This window comes from Notechis scutatus, chromosome 3 (genome assembly GCF_049901735.1).
Source record: "Notechis scutatus isolate UNSWTSFEM ecotype Mainland chromosome 3, rNotScu1.2, whole genome shotgun sequence".
In the NCBI taxonomy this organism is placed as follows: Eukaryota; Metazoa; Chordata; class Lepidosauria; order Squamata; family Elapidae; genus Notechis; species Notechis scutatus.
The window spans coordinates 180245207-180259512 of record NC_142011.1 but is presented as its reverse complement, the minus strand read 5'-3'; the positions used below and the strand labels follow the sequence as shown (position 1 = coordinate 180259512).

The following is a 14306-nucleotide window of genomic DNA, read 5'->3' as shown; positions in this document are numbered from 1 at the left end:
CTTAAAATCCTTCCCAAAAGGGTTCTCCCATTTCTACTCTTCTTAGTAATTGCTAGGAGTCTGACCAGATGGTTATAATTAAATTATTTGTTCTGCAAGTCAAAGCACAATTACAATATTTTCAGTGGGACACTTTTACCTTCTGCAGATGGTGAGAGATTATTTCATGATTTACATAGAAATTTTTTTCAAGAGCTATCACACTGCCATGGCATAAATCCTAGGTGGCATCACAAGAGATCTAGAAAACTCTTTGATTTACCTTCCTCTCATCTTCACTCCTTGACCAACTTAAAAGTCATCCTTAGCTGTCTGAATGTTAAATACTGTTTTCTCCCTTAAGCAGATAATGAGCTGTGGCAGCTTCACTTTGTGTCTCATTGACCATCCAGTAGGTGTTATAATCGAGGATCAGTAGGGGGTAGATCCTGCAGAATAACAGAATTACAAGTTGGAAGGGACCTTGGAGGTGTTCTAAACCAGCCCCCTGCTAAAGCAGTAGACCGTGCACCATTTTGGACAAATGGGTGTCCACTCTTCTTAAAGCCCTCCGTTGTTGCTGTGTGCAGCAATTGGCACTTCAATTAGGCACGCACAATCCTTTTCTTGGTTTTGGGGCATTGCCTTCCAAGGCCTTCTGCTTTTGGGAACGTGAGAATTGTTCCTTCAAGCCATACTCCCTCCATTTCCTTGCCAAATCTCTGGCGATTCCCTTGCTCAGAGTCTTGATAAAAGTCTGCATGGTGAAGAGAGGGATGGAGAACCAGCCCTGGTGCTGCTTTCTGGAACCACATTCCTCATGCCTGCTTTCAAACAGGTTTGACTTTATTCTATAATCCTCGGGCTCCCTCTGAATGTGGCTGCACAAAAACAGGATGGGTTTTGTCAAATGGCTAAAAATGCCATGTTACCCATTTTCACCCCAAAGAGGGTTACTGCTAGCTACTTTTTGTCTTCCTCTTTTGGCCATTTCTGATCTTGGAAGCTGAACAGGATCAGGTTCAGTTTATACGTAGATAGAAGGCACAGAAAAGGAACCCAAGATGTTGGCTAGTGTATGAAGTTGAAAAAAAATGATTGCAAACCGCTTCCATATTGCTACCAAGAAAATTGCATAAACAAGTCCATAAAATAACTAGAGCTCATGCTTGACTTGAGGACTTCTTTGATTTACTTAATTGTAAATTAAGTTTATCCATCTTTTATATTCTGCAACATGATTTCAACTACATACATTTCCTAGAATATAGTTCTACACCTCACTGTTTTGTGCTAGCTTGACAATTATGCATACATTTTCTTGCCATCTGTTGTAATTATTTTTTAAACATTAACCAAAAGACAGTGTTGGCACCTCCTAAGGAAATATGGATGCTGTCTGGTAAGGCATATGTACAGATACTTGTCATTTTCCAGAAATGGACAGAGTGCTACATCATTAATCTGAAGGACATACATGCTCCAAAAAGGAATGCCATCTGTGATACTTCTGAATTTGTTGGGAAGCTAGCTTTCTTAATCCTGTTTGCCAATCAGCATAAGTCAGTCTATAGATTCTGTCTGAGTCTTCTGGTTTGTTTTCATTCTAAGTTGTAATAGTTTTGTTACTACATAAATATTAACCAGCTGTTTTTGAAGTCTAATTAGTTTAAGGCAAAAATGACATTCATGACAAGTTCATGCTATTAACAGGGTTTGTTTGGCAGGGAGGCACCATATCAATTTAATTCCAATCACTAGAAGGAAAAGGAAGTCATGGAAACTTATGGGTTGCTGAGTTGGTCAATTACGTTGTAGTTCGGTGATCAAGTCTGAGGGCCCCAAAATAAAATGTAACTTTTGATCAGTCTGCTGCATTTCCTTGTATTCACTGCCCTAGTTATTCTTCCGCCTTCTTCCCAGGAGCTGGCAACTGTGAGCAGAAACACTGCTCAGTTCCTCAATTTTTATTTTAATCATTTCTACAGATTTGATGCAGAGCCTAACAAGGCACCTTGTCATTAAATCCCGCTGGTCCCTTCCAGATGCATTGAGGCAAATAAAGTTAAATGGCAGACGCAACAATTCATATCAATTGTTGATATTTGACCTGCTTGACCCATTGGCTGTGACATCACACTCCCTTCGGTTCTTGTTTATTTGGAGTCCCCTAGCTACATGGCTCCAGATTCCAGTCTTAATGATGGAACTGATTTCAAATGGAAAAGGACAAGCATAACTCTTTCCATTCTTGTGTTTTCTTTGTATTTGTGAATACAGGTAGTCTCCAACTTTCAACAATTTATTTCGTGACTGTTCAAACTATCCCATCTTCTGACTTACCACAAAAAAACAAGATAGAGACTGAGACTTTTGTTGGGAGGGAACAATACAAATAATTGAAATAATTGTGATCTGCTAGCTACTTTCTGTCTTCTTCTTTTGGCCAGTTCAAAGACTGTTCAAATGCACTGAAAAAGGTGACTTATGACCATATTTCACACTTACGACCATTGCAGCATCCCCATGGTCACGTGATTTACATTCAGATGCTTGACAACTAGTTCATATTTATGATAGTTGCAGTGTACCTAGGGTCATGTGATCATCTTTTGTGATCTTCTGACAAGTGAAGTCAATGGAGAAGCCAGATTCATTTAACAACTGTGTTATCAATTTAACAACTTGCCGTGGTTCACTTAACAAATGCAAAAAGAAAAATCATAAAATGGAGCAAAACTTACATAACACATTTCTCACTTAGCAACATAAATTCTGGGCTCAATTGTGGTCGTAAGTCCAGGACTATCTGTACAGTACTTTGATTTGGTCTAAGTCAGCGATGGCGAACCTTTTGGGCTTGGTGTGTCAAAAATTTGAAAAATGCCTAACTTGACTCTGCTGGCATGTCACCCCGCCACCCTGATCAAAAGAGAAACAATTCTTTACATACTCATTTATTTAAACAAAGTACAGTCCAATCACCTGTGCGATCTCCAGAATATGTGGCAAAGTGCTTGCCTTCAGGTGGAGCTTTCTTTCTATTGACAGGGCCCTGAGATCCACCTGAGGCAGTGTCAGGTCACATGAGGTCTTGGTTTCCTGAAACGAATTTGAAGAATGTTCTTCTGTGGCATCTGCAAAAGCCTGCTCCAGTCTTGAATGATTTTTGGAGGGCCCGAAGCCCACACCAGAGAATGAGCCAGTGGTGGGATTCAAATAATTTTACTACCGGTTCTGTGGGCGTGGCTTGGTGGGTGTGGCAGGGGAAGGTTACTGCAAAATCCCCATTATCTCCCCATCCCACTAACCTGCTTTCCAGCTCCATTCTCCTGTGCAGAGCAACAAAAGAAGACCCAGCGAATTGGGAGGCAGATAATAGATGGGGGCGGGGCCAGTCAGAGGTGGTATTTGCCAATGCTCCAAGCTACTCAAAATTTCCGCTGCCGATTCTCCAGAACTGATCGGAACCTACTGAATACCACCTCTGGCATGAGCCTATCTGGAGAGTCCGGCATTCTTAGATGGAATTCAGATATCATACATAAATGCTATTAAGAATAGTTGTTGGGTATTGGTGAATGCTGGCATGTCACCCAAAACATTTTGGCATGTCACTGTCGACGTGTGTCATAGATTCTGCATCACAAGATCTAAGTTGTTCCAGGCTGAGGAATTGTGTGAACTTTCTGAAATGCCCTGAGGCAAAAGTCTCTGTGGTACATAAATAAGACCTTTTTTGGATCTATTATTGCTTAAACCAAGCATGAAGAAATGCAGTCCTTCCAAAAATCTTTGTTTATGCTACATCTGTTATCTTTTACAAAAACAGCTTTTGTATTTATTTTGTATTTCATCCGAATTTTCCATCCATGTTGTCTCAAAGAACCCATTTAGGCAGAAAGGTGAACGAAAAGGCTGTCAGCCCAGCTGCCTGCCTATCGCTTGTGTTTGTTTCAAAAGCATCCAAACAATGCTAAACTGCTGAGAGTGGCGTGCATTTTATAGAAAAACATCTACTGCCAACAATTTGGAGAGTTTAGACCAGGGGTGTCCAACCTTTCACCTTCCCTGGGCCACATTAGAAGATGAAAATTTGGTTTGGACCGCACATAATTAAATTAAATAAATAATTAAATAAAATAAAATAAAATAAAATAAAATAAAAATAAAATTAAATTAAATTAAATTAAATTAAATTAAATTAAATTAAATTAAATTAAATTAAATTAAATAAAATTATTATTTATTATTAATTATTTATTAAAAATTATTTATTTTATGGGGAGGGGGAAGAAAGCTCACCCGCCTCGCGCCTACCTCTCCTGCAAATGCAGCAGCGGCGGGGCAGAAGCAGCAGTGGCGGTGGCAGAAGCGGCGGCGGGGGGCAGAAGCAGCAGCGGCGGCGGGGCAGAAGCAGCAGCGGTGGCAGTGGTGGCGGCAACAGCAGGAGGTGGCGGGGCAGGACTTTTGGGCTGCGGCTGCCCGCCTTTTCTGTTGCTCGCCTCGCCCGCCTCGCGCCTGCCTCTCCTCCTCCTCCTTGCTGGATCTTTCATGAAGGTTGGGGTGGGCGTTGGGCGCATTATGAGGCGACCTGGGCCGCATGCGGCCCGTGGGCCGCGGTTGGACAAGCCTGGCTTAGACTGCAAAAGTAAGCCTGTCAGTTTGGCTTTAATGGCATTTTGTATCGTATTTTATGCTTCATGGGCTTGGCCTACAATGTAATTTGAGAAAATACAGCATACACTCTCCATGTACACTCAGAAATATTGTAATAGGCCTTTGTGTTAGGTAATACTTATAAGATGCATACAGACTATTAAGTTAAGGGGAACTTAACTTGGCTTGAATATACAGGTTGTTGCCAACATATGGGTACAATTGGGACCAGATTTTTATTTGATAAGCAATGAAATAAATTATCACATGACTATATCAAATTTTACAACTATTTTTTCTACAGTTGTTAATCTATAGAATATATTAACTGAATCACACAGGCATTAAGCAAATATGGCTTCCAAATTGACTTTAATTGTCAGAAGCTAGCTAGGAAGGTTGCAACTTGCAGTCATGTGGCTGCAAGATACTGCAACTGTCATAAATGCGAGCTGGTTGCCAAACCCTGAATTACAAGGACGTGACTGCAGAAGTGATGTGTGATGGTCATACCTTTGAGAATAGGGGTAAGTCAGCTTCCAGGCTGTTATAACTTTGAAGTACTGTTAATGCTTGCAAGTCAAGGACTACCTGTAAACACAAACAGGTAGTTAGTGCTCAGTTAATGATCATAATTGGGACAGGAAACTCCATTCCTAAACAACATGGTCACGAAGCAAAACAAAAACAGAAAAACCACTTGACTTACAAAAACAGTTCAAGTACATTTGTTTAGCAAACTCCATATGTTAAACAGGACATCATGTGACTATTTAATTTGCTTGTTAGAAGCTGGCAATGATGGCTTCAAATAGTGATCATGTGACCGAGAGGTGGTATTCAGCAGGTATTCAGTGGTATTCAGCAGGTTCTGACCAGTTCTGGAGAACCGGTAGCGGAAATTTTGAGTAGTTCGGAGAACCGGCAAATCCTACCTCTGACTGGAGATTTTACAGTATCCTTCCCCTGCCACGCCCACCAAGCCATGCCCACAGAACCGGTAGTAAAACAATTTGAATCCCACCACTGAGTGACCACAAGAAATTATAACCATCATAGTGCCCGAATTGCAATTGTGACTGCCGGGATACTATGATGGCCACAGCTTTGAAGACTGCATAAATGTCTCCTTGTTTAGTGCCGTTGTAACTTCACTGACCGAACAAGTGGTCATTCAGCAAAGACTTTTTGTATGTGATTGGGGAATAAAGACAGTAAAAATGGCTGGTGAACAATTTCGTTTTAAAAGTTTTAAAAGATCAAAGGCCAGCAGATGAAATCTTTGGGCAGATGAAATTTCTTTGGGCTTTTTTTTTTTTTTTTTGACAAACTGAATACGTGAATGAGTTGTAGCATCACGTCAGTCCAGGGTAACAGTTTGCTAAATGATTAAAGAACCAGCAAAGTTTTATGGCCATATGCTTCATTTAATGAGTAATCTGGGGAGAACATTGAGAAGCACTTCATTTTGATTAACCAGGTACTTAGATTTGGTAGCAGACTTTGAGTAAAATATGTAGGAGGAAAATTAACATTCTGTGCTTCAGATAGTCTTTTATTCTGTGCAATCTAATGGAACATTGGACAGAAATTATGTAAAGAAGCTTGGGACTCTGTTTGTTTGTCTGCCCAAAACAGAATAGAATTAAATCCAGTCTGATGTAGAATGAGAAGCCACAAAAAGTAAGATTGAATTATAAAATGTCCTGGATGCTGAAGAATTACCCTCCCTCCACCCCACATCAGTATATTCCTACAAGAAATTGAGTTGAGGCTCAGAATGCTACCCACAATCCATAATGGAGCTGCTAGCATTCCAGAAGCTATAATTTGGGGGCTTTCTCTACATTGTTTTTCTTCTTCTTCCAATGGTAGAAATGGTTCTGTCCAATGGTATATTAGACAGAAATTATGTGGAGAATTTCAGGAATCGGTCTGCCTGATAATCACCAGCTGATAACTCTCCAAAAACCCAGTGGAACTGGATTCTGCACAACTGGAATTTGTGCAGAAAACCCACGGATTGAGTTAATTGTTCTTTGCAAAACTTGACCGTCTCTTTTGAAAAGACATGGTTAATCATCAGCCCCTTTTCCCTTTTAAAGTTAAAAAAACAGAGTTCTGAAATCGCTTGCTCTCAAGAAGGGAAGGGCATAAGTCTTCAGGTTACCCTCTTGCTCACTCAAAAGCACCAAAAGAAAACTGAAACCATGGGGAGAGACCAAGGTAACCAGGCTAAAGACACAAATACCAATGAAAACAAGATCCATCTTAAAAAGTCAATGGGCTATTTAGAGGGAGTTAGCTTCATAGTAGGCACAATTATAGGTGCAGGGATTTTTGTCTCCCCTACGGGAGTGCTCAAATATTCCTTGCTCAATGTTGGTGTATCTTTAATCATCTGGACTGCTTCTGGTATCATTTCGCTGATGGGTGCTCTCTGTTATGCAGAGCTAATCACAGCACTGCCATTTTCAGGAGGGGAGTACAGCTACATAAAAAGAGCCCTTGGCTCTCCAGTGGCTTTTATCTTTTTATGGACAGCCATGTTTCATAGACCAGCCTCGAATGCTGCTCGAGCCTTGTTGTTTGCCGAATATGCCATTCAACCTTTTTATGGTGAGTGCCCAGCTCCTGAACTGGCGAAGAAATGTTTGGCATTGGCTATTCTCTGGTTCCTTGGGATCCTCAATGGGCGAAGTGTCAAGATGGCTGCCTGGGTGCAGATCGTTTTCACCTTTCTCAAGATGATGGCTCTCTCCATGATTGCAATCGGTGGAATCATTCTGTTGATCGGAGGAAAGAAAAAGAACACAGCCAGATTCGAAAATGCTTTCAGTGCAGAGATTCCAGATGCTGTGCAGATCTCAGAAGCATTTTTCCAAGGGTTGTATGCATATGGTGGCTGGTGGTCACTCAGCTACTTGGCAGGTATGTCTTCCATTTTCTTTGTCAAATCACTTGCTGTGCTGTCAGTTAAATGCTGACTACAGCTAACCCCTTGAGTTACCACTCTTTATTCAATGACCATTTGAGGTTATGCTGAACAAATTGTAGTTCTGGCTGTTCTAACATTCCCACAGTTATGTGATTATGATCTGGGCACTTGACAGATCATATTTATGATGGTTGCAGACCCCATGATCACGTGATTGTCATTTGAAAACATCCCTGCCAACTTCCCCAGTAAGTCAATTGGAAAGCCAGCAGGGAAAGGTTGCAAGTTGCTGAGGTAAGTCCCCTCCACCCTTCTACTCTCCCCCAGCCACTTTATGCTCATGCCATGCCACCCACCCTGACCTCACTTTGCCTGCCTGACACTTGCTCTACCTTCCTTATGCCCCTTCTTCAATCTTCTCCATTTAAAAAAAGGATGTGTTTCTTGTTACTCCAGTCAGCTCTCAGACTGAACCCATTCTCCCATTTAACTTAAACTATTCAGAATGCGGCCCCGTTTACCTGGCCATAATGACATAAGCAGTTCATTTTCACACAGTTCTGTGAGTCTAAAGTAGGCCAATTCTTATTAATCCTGATCCCGTTACATTCTTTTTCTAAATGAATTGGGAAAAATCCATGTTGTGAAGAAACAACTTTCAGTTTCATCTTTATTTCTGAGAGTGATTGTAGTATATAATTTGTATGCAGTTCTTTGACTGCAAATGTACACATCTGCCTAAAAAAGGCAAAGATAAAATAGGTGGTAAAGAGCACCTTGCTAGAGAGGATGGTAGCGCTGAAGGAAATCAGTCCTGCGCAGCTGTCTGTATCCTCAGGGTGACACATCATTATAAGTGAGCATGCTCCATCAACCAATATGTTCACAACACATTCTCAAAATTCCAGTTCTATGTAGCCTTATGTCAGTGTCGGAGGCTAAGAGACTGGATTTTGGAAAATTGCTGAAGCCTGATAACTGGGATTATATTTCTGTATGAAAAACAGATTAAAGGATTCAAAGAGATGTGAAACTCATCCTAAGATTTGCACCTGATTACAGGTGTTGCTAGGAAGACTGAAGAAACTCATGGAATGTAAACAGGACAGGAACTGGAGGTCTTCAGGGGAGATTAGATCTAGTAGTTCTTTTCTGGCAGGGATCAATCTCCTTAAGAATAACTCAACAAGTAGATATATCACTGCCAACATCATAAGATGCAGATTAGTTTTGTAAAATACAATGGCTGCATTAGAGGTGGTATTCAGTAGGTTCCGACCAGTTCTGGAGAACCGGTAGCGGAAATTTTGAGTAGTTTGGAGAACCGGCAAATTCCAGCTCTGACTGGAGATTTTACAGTATCCTTTCCCTGCTGTGCCCACCAAGCCACGCCCACAGAACCGGTAGTAAAAAAAATTTGAATCCCACCACTGGGCTGCATCTCAGAACCATTCTGTTAGCTTTCATTGTGATTTTTTTATTTCCCCCCCTAGGTATTGTGGATTGTATTTTAACTTTTGTTGACTGCTTTGAATTGACTAGGTAAAGCTAGCCAAAAAGTCTAATAGATCAATAATAGAATAGAAATGCTCTGCATGAGAAACAATTTACATTTTTAAATTTGTTTCTTCATTTATTTCCTGTCCTGTCCTGTCCTGTCTTGTCCTGTTCAAGACAAAGCAGTGATAAATTATTAATTATGATATTTGATTTGAAATCAAATTTAAACCACTACAACAAAAACGGTGATGACTAAAAGTAGTAAATTTGGGGGCATTGATCACTGCTTCTTATTCGCAGCATTTCAGAGTCCATGAATCTGAATTTTTTTTCTGTATTGTTTCCAAATTGCTTTTAATAACCTGACCAATGGAAATGGAAAAAGCAGGAAACCTTTTTTGTTTGAGAAAAATTGAAGAAAAAATGTTTTTAGTAAATCATTGGGATTGTATATTTTTTTGCTGTATGAATAGATATGTTCTAGTAATGTCTATTTTATGTCTTGCAGAGGAGATTAAAAATCCAAGCAGAAACATTCTTTGGACTGTGGTGACTGCACTTCCTTTAGTCATTATTTTCTATTTGCTGGTTAACATTTCATATCTGACAGTTCTCACACCACAGGAAATTGTTTCCTCAGGTATGGCTGGGGAGTCTGTATTTTTAATTCACAAACGGTAATTATATCACCTATAATAGATATAACAAAGAATTCCCTGGATAAGCTGAGATGAATCACAGACTATTTATCCATTTGCAGTAAATTGTGGCACAAATATTCTGACTGCCTCTGTAGGATACCAATTTCAATGCATCTCCAGTCCACAAGACTGGCTTAAATTGTTCTTGGCTAACAACACAGTGCAACAACAGTTGTTGCAAAGCTGTCCATCTGTTCCAATGGAGGTAAAATAAGATGACCAGTTGATGGTGAAAGCATAGGGGTGTTTATTAAGCACTTTCAGGCTTTTGAGGGGGGGCATACCTCCTCTCCTACAGTCTCGGTCAGGCTGGCCTGCCATCATTCTACTAGTATCTTCCTGTGGAGCTGTGTTGTGTAGAACAGTGTTGTGGAGGCCCTTGATATTTCAGCAAGAAAGGAAGAGGGATGTTTTTAGCACTGGAGTTCCTTTTGTTTTGTATTGCCAATCCTGCTTCAGCTGGTTATAAATGGTTTATGTAGGCACATATCTCTCTGCACACCAAGGGTATTTGCTTGTCACCATTTTGCACCCTCAGTTAAATGATGCATCCTCAGTTAAACTTGAAGGGTGGTCTTTCAGAATTGCACTGTAGCACTAAATTATTCAGCCAGCAGTGTTGCAAATGTTTTGATTGCCTTCACTTCTCCACTGTATGGCTCAAACAACTAAATGTTGACAAGACTTCATTCCTTTATTGTTTTCCAAACATAACAGGAATTGGGGAGCTGGCATTTGTTTTTTGTTGTCTGTCTGTCTCTCATCTATTGGAATGCTTAGAATGATATATTCTATGTAGAACTGTTGGTTATATTCTCTTGGACTCCCTTAAGGATTCCAAACTATTTTTCTTTTACCTTGATTTATTACATGGAATTTTATGAAAGGAATTGAAAAGGACTCAGGAAGGAGTCTAGAGATTAATCCATACTCCTCCTTCCTACTGTGATATGTGTGTGTGTGTGTGTGATTGACAGATGTTTTTCCCACTTACTATAATTATGTTGAAGAGGGAGGGCAGCAAAGCCAAAGGATTAAACTAATTGCTTTGCATGTTTGATAGTGCGCCAGAAGACAGGGATTGGTAATGTGCTCAGCAAATTTCATGCCTGTAATAACGTATAAAAATTATTTGTGTTTTATGAAAGATGTAATTGGTCCAGTTGAAGGCTTTACAAAACAGCTCTAGGAATTTAGTTTCTATTTTCTCTGCAATATATACATTGCATCTTTGCAATTGGATCTTGCAGTTCCACCATTCTATTTGTCATCCTATTCCGTTGCCATCATGACTTGAACTATACAGAATTCTAGCAGATGCTTTCTCCAGGACAACCTCAAATAGAAACTCTGTAATGAAAATTTCCCACAAGCCACCTAGGATTTTGAGTGAACACAAAGTTGCATACAAGTCTTTTTTGTTGACAACACAATGGAAGTATTCTGCCATTGCTGATTTTTTAAAATGGATTTTTAAAAAAAGTCAGTCTAATGACCAGACATGAGAATACCTGGTGGTTTCCCTTCCAGCCAAATTACCTAATGTTGGTTACCTACTGCAGGTACCACTTTCTTTGAGCTATGAAAGGGTAAAGGATCACTGAGCTTTATTCAGCCTTGCAACTCCAAACAAGGTTGCTTCAGTACTCTGGAGCCAAATCTTATTTGTTCTCCAAAGTTCACTAAAACATTAAGGTTCATTAACATAAGCCATGTGTGACATATTAAGGAAAGCTGTTTAGCCTTTACACATAATCTGTTAACAATGCTGATATTTCCTTTCAGTTGTTGTAGCAGTCAGGTGGGCTGAGAGAGTGATCCCTTCATTTGCTTGGATAATTCCTGCATCTGTGGCTATTTCTATATTTGGTGCCCTCAACGGCAGCGTATTCACTCTTGGACGGTTGAGCTACTCCGCGAGTCAGTCTGGACAGTTGCCCATTGTAGTATCCATGCTTAATATCCACCATTCTACTCCAGCACCAGCCATGATTTTGTCCACCCTTATTGCAACTGCGTTCCTCATTTCATCAGATCTAATTTCTTTAATGAATTATTTTGGATTCTCCATTTGGCTTATGACTGGACTAACATGCACTAGCGTCATTGTCCTCCGATATCGAGAGCCTGATCTACACAGGCCATACAAGGTACATAGAAAGTAATGGAAATGTGTAATTAAATGTTTAACTTGCATCCTGTTGGATCTGTAGTGTTTGGGTCTGGTAATCTTTGAAGGGTGAGTTGGTCTCCCTAAGCAAGCCCAATGCCAATTTTACCAGTGGAATAGATAAACAAAGGAAGCTCCTTTATACTGAATGAGATCACACAATCATCTAATCCAAGCAGTGTTTATTTTGATTTGATAATTTTGATTACAAGTCCCCAGTTTCTCCAAAGTTTCCATTCCCCCATTCTGAGAAGCACATCCAACTTTGCTCTGCTGTGTTTGTACAATGAATACATTCTGTTTAGAGAATGTAGAAGAAAAACATCACAGCCAATGCTGATTTGCGTTCATGAAATTCACCTTTTTTAAAAAATAGCTTAACAGCTCGGTACTATATATAGGGGCCATATGCGAGATTGAGTGAATTCAGGCAAATTATTGTAAGATGATTGCTTAAGCCTCACATTTAAAGAAAGTGTCTCCAGAGTTATTTATGTATCTCCTAGTGACCATCAGTTGATTCTATGTACTCAGAAAATCCATAAGAATTTGTTGTCTAATGCAGTTCCGGCAAAATTGTGCCTAAACTTCATTCATGTCCATGTATAAAATGTTTTTTTTTTTTCCGTTTCTTTCTTTCTTGTTCATCTATTTAACACCTGTTGTCTTAACTCTGTGTTTATATTTTACAGGTTTGTTTACCAGTTGCCTTTGGAATGGTGGCCATTTCCTTGTTCTTATTTTTGGTTCCTATAATTTGGTCCCCGAAAGTACAGTATTTATATGCTTTCCTTTTCATGGTTGGTGGTTTTTTTTTATACCTGCCCTTTATACATTTTCGAATACATTTTGAGTGGCTTGATAACATTACTTGCTATCTGCAGCTGTTGCTTGAGGTTTCGCCTGCTAATTATAAATCTGAGTAATACCAGAATAAAATGTTGCTTGTACACCACAGCAACAGCTTCTGATATTTCCCGTGTTGCTTTTTTTTTTTAAAAAAAATATGCATGTTGGTGAAATATATGTAGTTATGCACATACACACGAATGGCTGTTTCATCAAAAGATCCTGACTGAATAAACCCTATAGCTCAGTGTTTTCAACCTTGGCAGCATTAAGATGCATGAACTTCAACTTCCAGTATGCTGGCTGGGGAATTCTGGGAATTGAAGTCCACACATTTTAAACTTGCCAAAGATGAAAAATACTGCTGTAGTTTTTTCCCAAATCCTCTGAAAAACCTTCTTGGAGTCTGGGAGACTTAGGTGGTATTCAGCAGGTTCTGACCAGTTCTGGAGAACCGGTAGCATAAATTTTGAGTAGTTCAGAGTACTGGTAAACACCACCTCTGACTGGCCCCATCCCCATCTATTCTCTGCCTCCCGAGTCCCAGCTGATTGGCTGGGTCTTCTTTTGTTGCCCTGCATAGGAGAACAGAGCTGGAAATCAGGTTAGTGAAGTGGGGAGGCAATGGAAATTTTACAATATCCTTCCTCTGCCATGCCCACCAAGCCATGCCCACAGAATCGGTAGTAAAAAAAAATTGAATCCCACCACTGATGCAGTGGAAGACTCAAAAAAATCTCCACGTGAGCAGTAGTCTGGCTCTTCTGACACCTCCCAGTTAAACAAGTCACTTGAAAAAGTGTGTGTATGTAATATCTTTAAAATGCTTATACATTAATCACAGTTAAATCAGGTACCATGGGAGAAAAAGAATTCCCATTTTTTCTTTAACTACTTGTATGAAGAAGAACTTGGTAAAACTTGAGTTTGGGAATGGGGTGGGGGCTTAGGGGCAGGGTCCTCCTTAGTCTGTAAATGTGTTTTTATTTTTTAATTTAAACTGCTTATGAGTTAAATGTTGCAGTAGTAAAGTAGAACATTTGGATCCAACAAACATTAAACTATCTCAAGATAGATTTTACAATGCACATTTCCTTTCTTTTGAATATTTTACTTCTCTACATAAAAGAAAAAGAATATAACTGATTGTATTATCTGCCCAGTAAAAACTGAAAATACCTTTAACATAATTAAGGAGAAAAATCTTTAAAGCCCTTAACAACTTTTAGCAAATCCTTCATTAAATAACAACTTTGTTATCCTTTGTTAAAAGTTGAAATGTGTCTTAGATGCTCTTCCACATAGTTCTAAGCCAGGCACAATTTTTGCACTCCTTCAACCTGCTGGCCAACATGGAAAGATCACAATATCCATGGGCAAAACCTTGCTTTCAGATACCTGTAATTTGAGAATGCTTGTCAAGATATCCAGCAGATGGCACTATTCTAGCAATATCAATCTGACCTGGACACCTATGTCTGATGCCCTTCAATTCTGTTAAGATGCCTAT

General features: G+C 39.7%; 2 protein-coding genes across 2 annotated transcripts in view; one reads left to right on the top strand and one right to left on the bottom strand.

The window, feature by feature from the left end:
- Window positions 1–6848: 6848 nt before the first annotated feature.
- Window positions 6849–12901, top strand: SLC7A13 (solute carrier family 7 member 13). The gene is made up of 4 exons (XM_026689140.2): window positions 6849–7569; window positions 9585–9716; window positions 11563–11927; window positions 12640–12901. Exons 1-4 carry the CDS (start codon window positions 6849–6851, stop codon window positions 12871–12873), a joined length of 1452 nt encoding a protein of 483 aa, XP_026544925.2. The 3' UTR covers window positions 12874–12901.
- Window positions 12902–12953: 52 nt separating this feature from the next.
- Window positions 12954–14306, bottom strand: part of RALYL (RALY RNA binding protein like) — a 231740-nt gene continuing 230387 nt past the window's right edge. Inside the window, exon 10 of the mRNA XM_087961953.1 lies at window positions 12954–14194. The gene's annotated coding sequence lies outside the window, so the exon portion shown is untranslated. The remainder of the gene's footprint in view (window positions 14195–14306) is intronic.